The sequence below is a fragment of the Castor canadensis genome, chromosome 7 (genome assembly GCF_047511655.1).
Source record: "Castor canadensis chromosome 7, mCasCan1.hap1v2, whole genome shotgun sequence".
NCBI classification, from domain to species: Eukaryota; Metazoa; Chordata; class Mammalia; order Rodentia; family Castoridae; genus Castor; species Castor canadensis.
The window spans coordinates 121,420,610-121,438,575 of NC_133392.1; the positions used below are offsets into that span (position 1 = coordinate 121,420,610).

A 17,966-nucleotide genomic window follows, 5' to 3' on the forward strand; every position below is an offset into this window, starting at 1 on the left:
TGTGCTGGGCTCCTAACCAATCATTTTCTCACCCTCACCCACCTAAGGAAGTGTGTGCATGCTACACTTCTGCTCACTCCAGGGTGGGCAGAGCAGCTGGAGAGGCAGGGACCACCACCCTCTGAGTGCGGAGTCCTTCCCAGGGGCCCTAAATACACCTCCTCTGGGACAGGGAGACCAAATAAAAGTTCTGACTCTCCCATCAGAAGAGGGCTGAGTCTCCACAGGCCCCAGGCTCTGAGTGTATGGCATTGTTACTACCATTCTCATGCCCAGGTGCCTTTGGCCTGTGGCTGGCCAGATAGAGCAGGACCTGGTGCCTCTGCCGGGAAAGCTCTCATCTATCACACCAAGCTCCACCCTCATTTCCACCTTTCACCAAAAACAGACTCCAGAAGGAATGCTGTAGAGACATTTATTGGATGTTTATAGGACTGGGCAACATGGGTCAGGGGTGGGGACGGGTACCTCCTCAGGGCTGCCTGGAATGTCACTGGCAGTCACTGTGGCCATGAAGCAGTGCTGGAGGAGTTGTTCGGAGCCCACAGCCCACCTCTCATTGCTTTCCATCTGTGGGGTCAAGACAATGTAACTCTGCCCAACAGGGCTCACCCCTAACGCCTCCATTGCAACAGCTGTGTTCGTACTTTGGCAGTCAGGGGACACTTCCACAGGGCCTGAAAAACAGCAAGGTTTCCTCCTGTATCCCCTTCTTCCCCACCAGGACCACACCCCCACTAACTTCTCTGAGAGCTTACCTTGGACAGCCTGTGTGTTCAGTCTTTAGTTACATCATTCATAAGACAAGTATTTGTTAGGGATGCATCACGCCATGCACTAGGAGCTGTGAGTGTTTCTTATGAGCTTACGCTACAGTAGGGAAAACAGACAATAAACAACTTCGAGGAGCATGAAGATCAGACCTTCACCATAACCCTGGCAGGTAGGTTCTATTAAAAATCCATTTTACAGATGAGCACACAGGCTACCACACAGCCAATATGCAGATGAGTGTGGGGTGTTTTTTAAAACTTACAGGATACTGCTTTAGGAAGAGGTTCCATGATTTTCTTCACCAACTGCCTCATCCTTTTCCTCTCCCTTATGTCTGAGCTCAAAAAGAAGCCTACTTGGCCTTAGTATTTCCCATTGTGACGTTTTCTGCTGTGACTTACTGCTTTCTGCCCCCACCACACCTAACAACTTTTTTGCTACTACATCTCACGGTCACTTCTGGATCCCTATCTCATTTGACACAATTGAGCATTTCTGCTTTTTGGATTAAAAAAAAACTGTAGGAGTGTTTAAGCCAGGACGTTGAGTCATCTCTTACACCTTCTCCCCTAACCTCTTCACAGAGCCGAGAAACTCACCAGGTCCCATTGATTGCACCTAATCACCACCTGCTACCTCTACCCATTTCTCAAGGCCACACCTCAGGTCAGACTTCCCAGACCCCTGGAATGGGTTCCCTCTGATCTGTTCTTCATGTTATAGATGGAGAGATCTTTCTAAGGTCAAGTGAGTCCATGTACTTTTCTTTCTCAAGAGCCTCTAACGTCTCCCCATTGCCCATGATCCTTGAGGTGGTGTTCCAGGCTCTTCATGAGCTGACCCACCTCCCTCTTCAGCTTGGTTACTACCACTCATCCTGCAACAACTCCAGGCTTCACCACGCCAGCATTCTCACCGTTCCCAAAGGGGTCCTTTCCTTCACATCTCTGGGCCTTTCTGGTGCTTGTTTCTCTGCCTGCAACAACATTTTACGCTTTCTCTGCCTAGGAAACTTGTGCCGTAACATCCATGATGGAGAATATGCAAGAGGAATGGTGCCTCAGAAACCAGAGGAAGAGTGAAATTTTAGCCAGGGGTTGGCTACCCAACGTCCATTCCATACCTTCCCACCCGGACAGGAGCACTTAGTTTGGTGGAATTGGCCCCATCCCAGCTCCAAGTGTAGAACCTGATGGCCCTGAACCAATAAGGTTATCCTATCCCTTTGCCACGCGGCTGGGCAATCGATGCGTAGTATTTACCTGGTTGCAGTGATTGGTTTAGGAATGGGCAAATGACTTTAGATGGTCCAATCAGGTGAGAGCTCAATCTCTTTTTCTCCTCCTGCTTGGTGGAAACAAAAAGCATGTAGTCCCAGGGACTGCTGGCAGACAATTTACCACCAGGAGAAAAGTCAGTCTGAGGAGAATGCCAGCACAAGATATAGGGCAGAGCTGAGGGAGTCTTTTAGTGGAGACTCAGACCTGAGGACTGTGAGGGTCTGCACAAACCAGGCCTAAAGCCAGTCCTACTTGTGGACTTTTTACCCACAGAGCCAATACGTTTCCTTTTGTTTGCTCTGTTTTGAACTTTCTAGTTTTAAATAATTTGAGTCTTATAAGAAGTTATAAAAACAGTACAGCTGGATGCTGGTGGCTCACACCTGTAATTCTAGCTACTGAGGAGACAGAGATCAGGAGGATTGCAGTTTGAAACCAACCCAAACAAATAGTTCAAGAGACCCAATCCCAAAAAAACCCATCACAAAAAAGGGCTGGCAGAGTGGTTCAAGGTGTAGGCCCTGAGTTCAAGCCCCAGTACCTCCAAAATCCACCACCACAACCAACAAAAAGCATAGAGATGGAGTATACCCTTTATTTAGCTTTCCCCAATGATAGTATCTTACATAATCATAAGGAGTATATTACATAAGTAGGAGACTGATATTGATAGTATATGATTAAGTAACTGATAGATCTTATTCACTTTTACCAGTTTTTATATGTACTTATTCAAGACTTCGTGCTTGCAAAGCAAGTGCTCTACCTGGAGTTTCTACCTGGAGCCATGCCTCCAGTCCAATTTGCTCTGGTTATTTTGGAGATGGAGTCTCATGAACTATTTGCCTGGGCTGGCCATGAACCTTCATCCTCCTGATCTCAGCCTCCTAAGTACCTCGAATTACAGGTATGAGCTACTGGCACTTTTTTTTTTTTTTTTTGGTAATACTGAGGTTTGAGCCTATGGTTATACCACCCTGAATGTACCCGATCTTGTCTGGGGTTTGAACTCAGGGCCTCATGCCTATTAGACAGGTGCTCTACCACTTAAGCTACTCCACCAGCCCTATATGTACTTTCTGATGTATAGTCCTATGAAATTTTATTTCATAGGATAGTGATTTATATAATCACTGCCATTACAATCAGGATAAAAACTTTCCCATCTCCACTCAGAAACCTCCTGACACTGCCCCTTTATATCAGACTTTCTCCTTAAACCTAATGCCTGGTAGCACTAATTCACTCTGCATGACTTTAAGTTTGTCATTTTGGAAGTGTTATATAAATGGAATATTCTCTACCTTTTGAGATTTTTTTCTCACTTGGCCTAGTAACTTTGAGACTCATCCAAGTCTTATGGCTGTGTAGTATTCCATTATATGGCTATATTGTTTGCCCACTGAAAGACACTGAGATAGTTTACAGCTTGCCTATTAAAACTGTTACTGACTGGTCTGATTTATTTATTTATTTATTTTACCTATGGAAGTCCAGTTGTTCTAACACCATTTATTAAAAAGTCTATTCTCTCCAGTTGAATTTTGTGTGTGTGTGGTGCTGGGTATTGAACCCAGGTCCCTGGGCATGCTAGGCAAGTACTCTACCAGTGTGCTACATTCTCAGCCCCCAGAGCTGAAATGTTTTTGCACCTTTGTCAAAAATCTGGAAGCATATCATGTGGGTTTATTTCTATATCGTGTTTGTTTGGTTTTGAAACAGGGTCTCATTATGTAGCCTAAGATGCCCTCAAACTCAACAACCCTCCTCCCCAGTCTCTTTAGTGCTGAGATTACAGGTGAACACCACCACACCTAGCTTAGACTGTATTTTGAGCTATGTATCTTCCCTCATCTAATACCACACTCTCCTGGTTACTGTTGGTTGCTGTTGCTATATATTAAGTCTTAAAATGATGTAGTGTGAGTTCTTCCAACTGTATTATTTTCCAACATTTCTGTAGCTATTCTGGCGTGTCTTTCCGTAAGAATTTTAGAATTAGCTTGTCCATATATAACCAAAAAAGTTGCTGCAATTTTTATCTTTACTCTATTGAGTCTTCTGATTCTTGAACACAATGTGTCTTTCCATCTATTTGGGTCTCCTTTGAGTTCCTTCATCAGCATTTCCTAGTTTTTTTGTTTTTATTTATTTTTGTGTAGTGCTGGGGATCGAACCCAGGGCCTTCACATGCTGGACAAGAGCTCTAAAACTGGCTATGTCCCCAGCCAATTTTTTAGCTTTTAATCATACAGATCATGCACTTATTTTGTTAGATTATACCTATTGCATTATTTTTGGAGCAACTATAAATGGTATTAATGTGTTCTTCATTTTGGTTCTCAATTTTTTGATGCTAGTATATACGATACAATTGGTGTCTGGTTTCGACCTTATACAGTGTAATCTTGTTCAACACACTTACTAGGTTCTAAAGGTTATTCTGTATATATGTTTTGTAGATTCATTAGGATGTGATTAAAGTTTGTATTTATTTATTTAATTTTGAGACAGGTCTTGCCATGTAGACCAGGCCAGCCTCAACTTTGGATCATCCTGCCCCAGCCTGGGCATTAAAGACTGGGATTAAAGACTTGCAGCACCATGCCCGGCTAAACTTGCATTTTAAAATATTCCAAGTGGTACAGGGGTTTAGTTCACCATCTATTCCATACAAGAATCCCCTTAGGTGAATCCTATATTTAGCCTTTTCCTGATTTCCTTCTATCAACGTAGGTGCCTTTTTTTTTTTTTCCTAAATCAAGAATTACAATTGATGAACTAAATATGGCTCTGAGTGATGGGGCTGCTTTTTAGATGAGTAATTCAGGCCTCACTATAATGAGTAAGCTCTACCTTTATTGAATCAATAAAGGTAAATAAACACCTGCCTTCCTACAGCTTCCCTCATGCATCCAAGATCTGTTCTGCTCCTCACAGAATGTCTGCTTCTTTTGGCTCTTCTTCCCAGACCTAAGCTGGTCACCTGCCTCTGACCACCTTCAGAGTGGTCAAAGTCCTCTTAAATTGTGGGGCTCTGAGCAGCTGGCCACCAGGGCTCTGGGGAATCCTTTGGGTTTCCAGGAGTTACAAGATGTTGGCTTATATCCTCACTTTAATATTAAATCATTGTACTACTTTGTGCCAACCTCTCCTTCTCTTTGAGTCTCAGTTACTACTTCATAAATGGGGTAGAAGGTAGGGATGGACAAATTTTTCTGTTTCTATTTTTTGAATTCCAAGTTTTAAAGGATTCTTTGTACATAATATATTGCATCTCTTAAATATGATTTAGCCTCATTTGTATTACGGAGCTCTGACAGGCAGGAGAAAACACGTATTAATTCCTTCTCCCCAACTGATATAATTCTAGCTCAAAGCAAAGAAGCGGAGGGAATGGGAGGGGAGGAGAGGAGAGGAGAGGGGAGGGGAGGGGAGGGGAGGGGAAGGGAGGAGAGGTGGAGAGAGGAGAGGAGATCCCCAAATATAGAATAACTGGAACCTACAGAATAGATGATAAGAAGCTACCTGAGATGTGACAGCTGATGTGTTCTATCCAACTTGGACTAAAGCAGGACTGTCACTCCTTTGTTCCCAGCCCCTATACTTACTTCTGTTGTGACCTGAGATTCACTCCCTATTTTTTTTCCAACACTCATATCACACTTCTGGCTTATGCTGAACTTGCAGACTCTGTCTTTTCTGTTGTTTTTGAGCCAGGATCTTGTTATGTTTCCAGGCTGGTCTCCAATTCCTAGGCCCCAGCGACATTCCTGCCTCGGCCTCCCAAGCAGATGGGACGACAGGCATGTGTCACCATATCTGGCCCCATCATATCTCTGTCTTTCTTTTTTCTTTTTTGCAGTACCAAGATTTGAATGTGGCCTAGTGCTTGCAGGTAGGTACTCTACCACATCTGTATCCGAGGACCCTTAAATCCCAGACTTCCAGAGAAGCCAGTGGAATAGGCACTTTCTCCTACATAGAGGGTCCAAGAGCACTTTCTTATCTCCCTTTGGCTGATATGTAATGGGGTTATTAAAGTCCTACAATGCTACCTGAAGCCTGAGGTGGGAGAGTAGGGTCCCCACTTTACACTACAAAGTGTAAAGCAGGAGAATTTATTGAGAGAAAAGTGTAAAGTGGAAGAGTAGAGCCCCCAGAGTTGGGGGGGAGGCGTCTCAAGGGAGGGTGCCAAAAGCTGCTCTTTGTATGTTTGTTTTTTTCAAGTCAAGAGATACATTGGATAGAAGCAAACATGAAAGTTGTATTTTGAAGGTCTAAGAAGATTCAGGTTTCCTAAGTAGCTAAAATGCACTGATCCAATCATCTTATCTGATTCTCCTAACAAGTATCTGAGATGGGTATTATTATTCCAATCGATAGTAAATAATGATGTCCAAACAAGGAAAAATCAACATTACATAGCTACTAAGTATTGGATTCAGGTTTCCTTTTTGCTGGTTTCGAAAGCTCTTTCAACAGAGCAAGCACACCCCTACGATAGGTCATATGTTAGGTCCTGGGGATACAGAGGCATTGAAGATGTGGCCCCTGTTTGCAAGATATCAGTTTCTGCAAAGAGATTAGCATGTTAAAATCTAAATGCCTAACAACAATTGAAATAAGAACTTCTTGGGGCTGAAGGTAGTAGAGTAAATGTTTAGCATGCATCTGGCCCTGGGTTTGATCTCCAACAGAAAAAAGAAGAGGAGGAGAAAGAGAAAAAGAAAAAAGGGAGTCAACTATTAATCATTAAAAGCCTACCATGAGTTTGAGACAAATTAGGTATAAGCATCTTATCTAGTTTTTTCAACAACTTCCTTAGTAGGTATTATTGTTTGCAACACAGCAAAGGAGGAGCTATAGCTGAGTTAGAGAAAAAGGCAGAGAGGCTAAAGCTATCATTTAGTAAGCAGTCAGAAAATGCATTTTCCATCTTAAAAATGAGAAGCAAAAAAGAAAGAGCACAAACCTTGGTGACTAAATAACCTGGCTGGTGTCTGAGCAGTGAGTAGTGGGAGGGCAGTTTCATTCACTGAACCAAGGATGAACTGTATGCCCTCTTAGCTGGAATGACTGGTAGGGCTGAGGGGGCGGTGCAGATGGGGAGAGGACAAGGAGAGCAAAGCATGAGGCTGGAGAATCCATAGGCCTGGCCTGGCAAGATGGAAACAGTAAGACTTGGGAGGCACAGACAAAAATGTTTGAATTCTAGTTCCATAATTTACAAGCTGTGACCCCCTTGGAAAGTCATTCAACCTCTCTGAGTGTCTGGCACATATAGGGATGTCCATTTCTTAGCAACAGGATAAGGAGAGAAAGGAGGGTGGAGGTAAAGTTCGTGTCACTCACTCACTTCAGCCTCAGTTTTCACGTCTATAAAATGAAAGTAGTAATAATACCTCTACACTGCTCACTTACTGTGAAGAGTAAATGAGACAATCTACTTAGAGCTGGTTCTTCCTTTCAGTACTGTATCATATTTTATTATTATGCTACACCACAGTTTACTTATCCATCCCTCTACTGATAAACATTTACTTTGTTTCCACTACAATATACTTTCAGGATACTTATTTTACAAATTTTCTCCTAAAGTGACTATTTTTCTAGGACAGATAATTAGAAGTGTAACTGCTGGGTTACAGGGTACATACATTTTTGTTTAAGTAGGTATTGCCAAATTGATCAACAAAGTAGCTGTACCAATTTTTTACTCTCACCATCAGTATATGATAGCATAATCTCCCCATTTTGGGACTCTTGCCAATATAATTGTTTAAAAAGATATATCATTCCTAAAATTGTATTCTCCTGATTACTGGTGTGGTTGAGCCTCCTTTCATGTGTATTGGGCATTTGTATTTCTATTTTTGGGGAGTACCATTTTTTGATTTGTTTAAAGGTATACTTACATATTGTAGATTTTGTATATAGTCAATTCTCACTAATCACAGTAGTTATGTTCGACAAAGTCACCACCAGTATCAAATTAGCAAATACTGAGTCATTGCTCCTTGGGGAAATATGAGGTTAGGTTCCTCTGGTCATAGTATTTTTGTCAATCAATCAATACATAACTTTTTTGGGTGTTGCTGTTTAAAACACCTTATTTAGTATATATTTTTGATTCATTAACATTGAATTCATAGCCAATAGTACTATAATGCATGCCTGTACAGAGTTGATCTAACACACATTATTTTTTTCTGTAGACACATCACAGCTTTCTTGTGCTTAGGAGCACTAAACAGACTGCACTTCAATACTATGTTTGGGATCATTTTATTATTATTATTATTATTACAGTGCTAGAGATCGAACCCAAGTCTTTGTATATTTATGCTAGGCAAGCATTCTACCACTGAGCTACAGCAATAGCCCTCAAGAGACCATTTTAAATAATGAAATCATCAACAACAAAGAAAATCACAAAAAATGTAAAAAATGTGGCACTGACAGACTGTGCAGAGGAACTTGTTTGTAGAATGACAGCTGAAACAAGAAGAGTGTCGCCTTGTTTAACGTCAACTGGGAAGATGTATACATCACAGTTTTTGCTGCTCTGCACTGCCCACATCTGCAAATGATCTTGGAATGCCTCCTGTATTGGTTTAGAGGTTGCAAATACATCTTAGCAAGTGGGGAAATTCACAAATACAGGATCTGAAAATAATGAGGATCAACAGCCACCCCTCCATCTTTTCAGTGCCCAGCCACAGCAAGCAGTCATCAGGGTCTGGGAAGACTCTTGGACTGTTGCTTGTTGCCTTTTACTGTTAAATTAGAAATTTAATCTTTCACGAATGATGGCATCTAGCCCTCATTATCTTTCTCTGAGACTTGGCTACTACTCTTCTTGCCCTGATAACTCCCTGATGTTTGCCACCCTTGACTCTTTTGCTCAAGCTTAAATTCCTCCCCCTCCTTCCTGGCTGTGTTCCTTATGAAAGACCCTGTCACTGTCTCACTAGTCCTGCCCACACACCTTTTCTCATTATTTACCTTATCCTGGGATGTCTTTTCTCTTTTATTTTGCCTAACCAACTTCTACACTAACTCAACACTAATTCAAGTTGAAACTCTTTGTGCTTAATTATATACTTTTATACTTACATAATTCATAATATATATTATTTATATACTTATAACATTTATATACTTATATAATTATATACTTATATCCCCTGTGCTGTGGGCAGGTAGCATGACTTGAGGCAGAAGACATTGGCTGGATTTCATTTCACTTGTTAGCTAGGACACCTTGAGCAAGTCACCAAACCTGTCTCAACCTTGATTTTCTCATCTGTAAAATGGAGATAATAATGCCCACTTTGGGTGTTGTCTACTAAACTATACCGAAAGATCTTTTGCCTATAGGAACTTGTATCTTTCACAGTTCCTTGCAGGAAGGTTATAAAAATGTGTGCAATAAAGATTTATGAAAAAGAAACACTTGTTTTTGGCCTCTTAGAGGGATGGTCTATGCTAATGAAGGAATGGGTAGTCAGAACATCAGATTATCAAAAATTTCCTGTATTTAGTTTCTAAATAAATCTTGAGTTTGGGGAACAGTGTGTTTGTTTTATTCTATTTTGTTTGAAATAATATTAAAATTTGTTTGCTTTCCTAAGACTAGGATGAAAACATTGTCTTAGGAAATCTACCACAAAGATTAATCTTTGTGTGACAAATGGAGGGTGACAACATTAAATGACTGCAATCTACACTGAGCGCATGCAGTTAGGGATGAAAATGTTCAGATCATGAACCTCCTGGGAGATGTGCTGTTGCTTTTGAATATTCCAGGCACTCTCAGGACGCAAATGTTCCAAACATCATTTCTAATTATCTCCCGTCCATAAAGGTGCCAGCCTGCCGAATACAAGGAAATCATGTGGCCTCTTTCTTACCTGTTGTCTGTAAGCTTAAGCCTGGGTCCAACTTTGTGCGGGGCTTTGAGCTGATGAACAGGTAACAAAGCACACAGGCGGTGACAATGAAGGCCAGGAGGACCATCGCTGCTATGGAGAGCCCCACAAGAGCGCCGACACTGGGGAAAAAAGACCACATGGGAACTGAGTGTTGAGGGCCTTGGTAGGTGTGGTAGGAATCAGCTTTGACTTGGGTTCTGTCTCTGTCCTGAGCAAGTCTTCTGTGCCTTGGCATGGGAAGGAGTATCAAGTATATGCCAAGTACTCACCATATATACAGCATGACCTTTCTTCTCCTCTCCTAACCTGCAGCGTTCCTCAACCTGTTCCTACCCTAAGGATCTGGAGATAGGCTTAAAATCCTCCTGACTCCCCACCCACCAAATCAAAACACATGGTAGGCCTTAGTTAAAAAATAGCTGCATTCTAGCTTCAAGGTAATTTCTGACCCAACTTCTGTGGTCTTTCTCATCACACCAGGGTCAACTCTATATCTAAAATACCTCCCCTTACCTTGTCCTTCAAGCTCCAGCCCCACTACCTCTGACAAATTCAGGTCTTGGCCACATGGTATGAAAGAAAAAACTTTGTTTTTTCCCACATACCATCAACACATCAGTTCTAACACCAGATATGTGTTTACTCACACACACACACACACACACACACACACACACACACATACACACACTCTCTTCAAATTCTCTAGTGAACACCACTGTGTATTCTATTATTTAACTTAAATCTGATGCTATCTAGGTAGTGGACAGTGTCACAGGTTAAAGGCTTAGTCCCACAAACACATTCCCCACTTCAGATGCCAATTACAAGTAGAAGGTTGATTAGTGGCATGACCCTTTCCTTGGGTTAGACTAACTTGCCACGCCAGCCTACAGAACTCAGGGAAACACTGTCACCAGTTTATTTCAAAGGTTATTACAAAGGATATGGATGAATGGCCAGAGATACCTAGAGCAAAGTATGGTAGGGAAAGTACTAAGGAGCTTCTGTGTCTTCTCTAAGTATGTAACGCTCCACGGAATTCCACATGTTCAGCCACATAGAAGCTCTCTGAACATATTCCTTTTGGACTTTTATGGAGGCTTCATAACATAGTCACGAGTAACTCAACCATCAGCCTCTCTCCCCTCCTCAGAGATCAGTGGTTCAGAACTCTGATTACATCTTGCTTCCCCTGGCAATCAGCCACCACTCAGAGGTTCTCCAGAGTTCACCAAGAGTTTTCTAATTAGAACAAAAGATGATCCTATCATCTTTTTGGGTCTCTGGGTCAGGAACTGGGGTCAAATACCAACTATTAGAACAAAAGATTGTCCTAGCACCCTTATCTTCAAGGGTTTTAGGAGCTCTGTCCAGGAACTAGAGGCAATAGCAAAGTATACATTTCTTTCTTTCCTTCTTTTTTGGAACTGGGACTTGAACTCAGGGTCTATACCTTAAGCCATTTCATCAGCCCATTTGTGATAGGTATTTTCAAGATAGGGTCTCTAGAACTATTTGCCCAGGCTGGCTTTGAACTGGGATCCTCCTGTTCTCTGCTTTCTGAATAGCTAGGATTACAGGCATGAGCCACCAGCACCTGGCTTACATTTCTTGTTATATCATAATATTACTTCTGGCCTCTAGAGAACTGTCCCCTGGCTCATTTGGGGGTCACTGTCTTTCCTATTTCACATGACCTCTTCCCATTATCTCCTCACAATGGAATTTCACCTGTGTTTGAAGCCCCATCACAAATGCCCTATCCTCAATGCTCTCTTGGTCATCCCTCTCCCCTCCTTTTCTCCCATGTGTCCTATCCAGGACACATTACTTAGGGCCTTAGCACTTCCCTCTTGGTCAGGTAACCTGGTGAGGTAAGGAAAGAGCAAAAGGCTTTGGAATAAGACCAACCTAGGTTATGACCCAGCTTGGAAACTAACTTACTGTGAGATCTGAAAGTTATGTAACCTTTTAAGTCTCAGTTTCCTTGTCTGGAAAGCAACAGGGATCAAAACACAGCATCTAGTGACAGAAAGGGTGAATGTCATTGAAATATTCCTGGTACATAGTAAGTGTTCAGCATATTTCTTGTGTATCCCCCTCAAAGATAGAATCAGACCATGGTTAATTAGATTTGTCTTCCCCTTGTACAGGGCCTGGCACAACGTAGGTACTTGGTAAACATTACTGAGTACCTGCTGTGTGGCAGTACTATGGGATGCTCTCCAATAGGGAGGGACAGGTAGGAACCAGGTTTTGTTTATTTCTGCCTACCATTCCTAATTCTGATTTTTTTCTCCATGCTCTTCCCTGACTCTAGTTCCAGATTCCTGCCCTTCTGACTTCTGCAGGATTTCATTCTCAGCTTTTGGTTAATTGCCACTAAATGACACCTTAAAGCCAGGCACAGTGGCATGTGCCTACAGTTTTAGGTACTTGGGTGGCTGAGGTAGGGGGATGGCTTGAATCCGGGAGTTTGTGGCTAGCTCGGGCAACATGGCAATACCCTATCTTTTAAAAGAAACAATATAATACAAAACAAAAAACCCCACCACATTAGTTTTGAAGAGTCTGCTTTACTATGATTAATTGTTGGACACCCTTGCAATGGAAAAAACCATTAAGACATGTTTTCTTTTCTTCTTCTTCTTTTTTTTTTTTTTGGCAGTACTGGGGTTTGAACACAGAGCCTCTCGCTTTTTAGGCAGATGCTCCACCACATGAGCTTCTCTGACAGACCAAGATATGCTTTCAAATAATATTTATGGTCATGAATAGGTTTCTTTTTTTTTTTTGAGTTAGGGTCTCACTATGTCACTCTGGCTGACCTTGAACTAGAGTCTCCTGTCTCTGCCTTCCAAGTGCTGACCAATCGTGCCCAGCTAACCATGGACACATTCTTATGAGGTAATGTTAAGTGAAACAGCAAGACACTACTAAATATATAACATAACCCCAATTTAACTACGTAAACATATAAATATATATACATATGTAAGGTTGGATGGAAATACACCAAACTGCTAACAAGCTATCTCTGAGTATAGTGCAGTCTGTGCATATCCTGTGTGTGTCCCCTTGGGTCTTATCATTGTATAATATTCTGGTAAGATTTTAATTGCTATCATCTATATCTTTTTGCCTGAGGGCCTTCTTGGACCCAGAACAGGCTTTGCACCGCTGAGCAGTTCAGAAGTACAGGATACTTAATGTCCCCTTTCCTCTACTAACCCACAACCAAAGTGGTTACATAAATACCCATTTTCCTGTCCCTCAGATGGTATAACCTGAGATACATTCTACAATGGATGGCAGAGTTTAGGCTCTGATTACCTTGGTGTGACTTGCTTGGCAATATACCCATTGTCATCTTCTTTCCCAGTTTCACCTCTCACCCGCTACCACTGTTTTTTGGGATTGCTTTCTATGTAAACTACTCACCATCAAATCCTTACCTCAGAGTCTTGTGGGAACACAAACTAAGACACTGGAATACCCAAGATTGCTTTCTCCCTTTGTTTCTACTGTTCTTTTCACATTTTCCACATTGAGTACGTACTTTAGTTCTCATAAGTACTTTTAATTAAACACTGTTTTCTCATTTGATATTTATGCTTACTGTTCATAGGGCTATTATCTGGTAGACCTGTACACAGGTGGGGACCTCACTTTTTATTAGGGACATCTATGGGGACCTGGATGGGAAAAGACCTCTGAAAGGACCCTTTGTGGGTAAGGAACTGGGGGATGTGTCCCAGACTGGGGATCAGCCAAAAATCTCTGAAAGGCACTATGTCTGCTGGTCTGTCTGGGGACCAAGAAATAGCTTCTGTGTAGAGCTGGAAATAACATGGGAGGCTCCCTGGGGATAACCTGGTTTTAGTATAAGACGAATTTTAAATAATAATAGTTGTCCTGTAGTGAAGGCACTGCCTAAGGAGATGGTGGGTTCCCTGTTTCAGGAGAGGTTTGCAATGGGGGGAAGAGGGACATAGAATGATGGAGGGGATGAATTTAACTAAGATATATTGTAAGCACTTTTGTAAGTGTTGCAATGTACCCCCCAGTACATCAATAATATGCTAATAAAAAATTTCAAAAAGAGAAAAATAAATAAGTAAATTAAACTAAAAAGGAGAGGTTTTCACAGGACACCTGGCTAAGTATGCCTGTTCTTTTTAATTATTTATTCATACGTGTATTCATTGTTTGGGCCACCTCGTTCCCCTGCCCCCTGAGTATGCCTGTTGATAGAGTTAGAATCGTGCCCTAGGTAGAAATTAGACTAGAAAAACTCTAGCTTTGTAGAATTTCACTGTTCTACATGACAAAAAAACCCACTGTGACCCCTAAGAAAGAATTGGAGAATCAGTTTTGGCATAATTCTAAGTTTGAATCCTGGTTCTGCCACATGTAAGCTGGAAAATCATTTTATCCTCTGACCTTCATTTGTAAAGGTTTTTATCTCACCAGGTAGCTATAGGGATGATAGGCTCAGGATCATGGTATATACAGTGCCTGACTACCAACTCTGCCCTCCAACAAGTGTGCTGCCTTCTGGCTCACATTCTGGTAAAGGCAGAACCAGTGGTAGAAGGTGTTTGGCACACAAATCAGCTGGTTTAAGAAAGCCAGCTGCTTCTCCACAGGCTGTCTTGGCTCCCTGAGACGCTTCATTTTTAAAGACAGCCATTCTCTCCAAGCACTCTCTCTCCAAGGAAACAGAGCTCACCTGGAGATTTTCATGTTTATAAGGACCAGCTCTCATGAAAAGGGCCAAATGGAATTCTGAGCAAAACAAGGTCTCTACCCTGCAGTGTGGGGCTCTATCAGGAGCACCTGGGAAAACAAGTTTCAGAGTTCAGAGCACACTGATCATCTAGGCGTCCTAAGGATCCTCACCCCCTCCTCTGCTTTGCAACTATCGGTGACATTTTTGAACATTATGTTGGAACCTAGAAAGAGTCACCCTACATACTGGAGCCTTTCAACTGTCCCTGGGGTCACACTGACACGAGATGTAGCCTCAGAGATCATCCCACCTAGCCCTTCACTAAAGCATTATCTGAACCACTAAAACATTCCATGGGGAAGGGGTTTCCAAAGCAACAGGAAGGATTACAGAGGTAAGTAGGGAAGGGGGCAATGGTGAGGGGGGGAGGTACTGGCTTGGTGCTGAAAGGATTACTCACTGCTGAAACCAAAGACCAAGCACAGTGCTCAGAAGACAATACAGGGTCAGTGAGTATTTTTTGAGCAATCTGAGTAAATCAGGTTATAAGAAGGCCAGGCTAGTTTAGACAGTCATGTAACAGAACAAGACTGGACTTAGGCCAGACAAGCCTGAGGTTTCATCCCAGTTCTGCCACTTCTTGCTGGGGCATACCCAGATAGTAACTTAACCTCTCTTAAGTTTTCTCTTCTGCAAAATGGAGAAGATGTGGCAAGGCTGTGATTTTGTGAAAGCATCTAACCCTTGGATGGTCCTAGGTAATGTCGTCTAAGTCTCTGCTGTGATATTGCTTGAAGATCTTAGATAATTCACTTGCATACTCTCAGCTTCACTTCCCACATACATGAACCAAGGAAAGGGAACTCTCTTCTACTGAGCACCTACTATATGCGCTGGTCACTTTCACATGCATTATTTTATTTATTTCTCACAACAATTTCATGAGTCAGGCATTACTATCCCCACTTTAAAGATGAGAAATGTGACCAGGAGATTAAGTAACTTCCAATCCACATAGCTCATCAGATAGAGTGACGCTTTGGACCAGGTTCTGACCAGACCCAAGCTCCAGACTGTCTATGTACTTAAAAAGTAGGTCAGTACTACCTTGATTCAGCTCCTAGCTGAGTGGTAAACACACAGTGGGCCTTCAACAAATAGCCCATTGTTTTACTTTCTGTGCACGGTGACTTAAAGTCTCTCTTAAATGGACTGGAAGCTCCTCTGAAGCAGAGAATAGTTGATGTTTGTGTACTCAGTGTCTTGCAAAGTGCCTGGAACTCAGCAAAGGCTACAGTGAATGGATGAACACATGCATGAGTGGAAAATAAAATAATGGGTCTGATAACCTGGCCATCTGACAATCTTTTAGAATTACAGATTGAACAGTCCGGAAAAAGCAATATTTGTAACTATCACTGGTATATACCAAACTAATTTCACCCCTGTTATTTGATCCTTGCCACTGCTTTAGTCAGAATTCAGGGCAATGATTGGTCATTCTCCCCATTTGATAGATGAAAAGACAGAGGCTCAGAGAGGTTTCAATAGTATGTGATGCTGTCTGTCCTCTCCCATACTGGTAGCATGAAACTTCTGCTCATATACCTCTGGGGACAGGAAAATGCCTATCTATTGAGATGGCTCACTCCGTTTTTGCTGATGCCTTTTTCCCAGAGCAGGTTGAGGATCAGTTCCCTTTGTCTGGGTGAAGCCTTTGAAGACCTAGCGGGATTAAGACCTAATGTCTCCTTGACCCTATGCTTAGGTTCCAGGAATGTCAGAATTGCCTAAATGACCCCTTTCCTGAACAGCTGGGGAAACTGAAGTGCTACACTTCTATTAATATGGCCCCAGCTGTCTTCTGTTGTGGCATTATGTCACTGTGTCATGAAGAACCTGGAGACCACTCTGACCCTTGGGTTTGCTTTAGCTCTAGTATGGAGTTCATCCCCAGTGCTCACCATAGGGCTGGACACCCCTAGGTGTTCAGTTTGGAGTTAGTGAAAGAATGAATGTGAAATTGCAGGAAAGGGTTGAGGCTGGGCTGAGGCTGGGTTGGGGTACAGCACCCATGAGGATTCAGGTCTAAGGCTGAGGTTCGTTCGGATGCATGGCTACATCATATGTGAAGTGAGGATGCAGGTGAAGGGCTCAGGTGGGACTGCAAACAGCCTTGAGGAGAAGGCTGTGGTGGGTGAAAAGTAAGGACTGGGATCAGTAGAGAACTGGGTAAAGTCAGGAATGAGGCTGGCGCTGATATCAGGAAGGGGCCTCTGGTGGGTACCTAGATGAGAACTAGGGTGGAGTGTGGATTTCCTGTGAATGTCTGAAATGGAAGTTTGCAGTTAGGATGAGAGTTGGTATGTGATTTGGGGTTGGGTTAAGGGTGGTGGTAGAATGAAATTTGGAGTGAAGGCAGAGGCAGGACTTGGGGCAGAGTTGGGGTGAGGGTCAAGCATGACTCTAAACAATGGTTGGGGTCAGGATGAAGGCTTCAGCGGGAGGTTAGGCTGGTGATAGGGTTAGAGTAGGGACAGCCTTAGGCTTAAGGGGTAATGGTGGGTAGAGGGGTGGTGCTGATGCTCAGGTGGGCACTTAGGACTGAGCTGAGGGTAGGGCAAGGGGGCTAAGACTGGAGTGGGTGAGGTTCAAGGTGGGGTTAGGGCCAGCGCGGGTACCTGAGCCACCACATGTAGTTGTGCTCGTAGGGGAAGAAGCTGTGCGGGTCGTCGCAGCAGTACTTGAGGTCGCGGAAGCCGCAGCAGAAGACGGCGGCCGCCTCGCCCCCCGGCCGCGGGCAGCTGAAGCCACGCACCACCTCCTGCTCGGCGCTCATGTAGCTCGTGCAGGCGCCGCTCATCGCGCCCGCCGGCCCCTCGGGTCACCCGACGGCTGGGGGACGAGGGTCCCGCGAGCGAAGGACGGTGGGACACCGCGCTGAGCCTGAGAAAGACGGAGAAACAACGGGGCAGAGACGCACGGAGAAAGTCACCGCGCGCGGCGCGGAGACCAGGGCTGGGGACCGGGAGCCCCCAGGTACGCGGCCACGGCGGCCGGCCGCGGGAAAGTGCGGGGGCAGAGGAGCGGGAGAAGGCAGAGCAGCGCGGGAGTGCAGGGCGGCGGGCAGCTGAGTGCGGGGCGCTGTCCCGGAGCCACGCGCATGCCGTTGTGCGCGCGCTGCCCGCACCCGCCCCGCTTCTTCTCAGGGGCGGGACCCAGGACGCTGCGTGCTCCCAC

At 43.5% G+C, this 17,966-nt stretch overlaps 1 protein-coding gene across 1 annotated transcript; it reads right to left on the minus strand.

Moving 5' to 3' along the window:
- Positions 1–426: 426 nt before the first annotated feature.
- On the minus strand, positions 427–17,589 carry Shisal2a (shisa like 2A). The gene is made up of 3 exons (XM_020186535.2): positions 17,408–17,589; positions 9,971–10,110; positions 427–677 (listed from the first exon to the last, which is right to left on the minus strand). Exons 1-3 carry the CDS (start codon positions 17,587–17,589, stop codon positions 427–429), a joined length of 573 nt encoding a protein of 190 aa, XP_020042124.2.
- Positions 17,590–17,966: the final 377 nt, after the last annotated feature.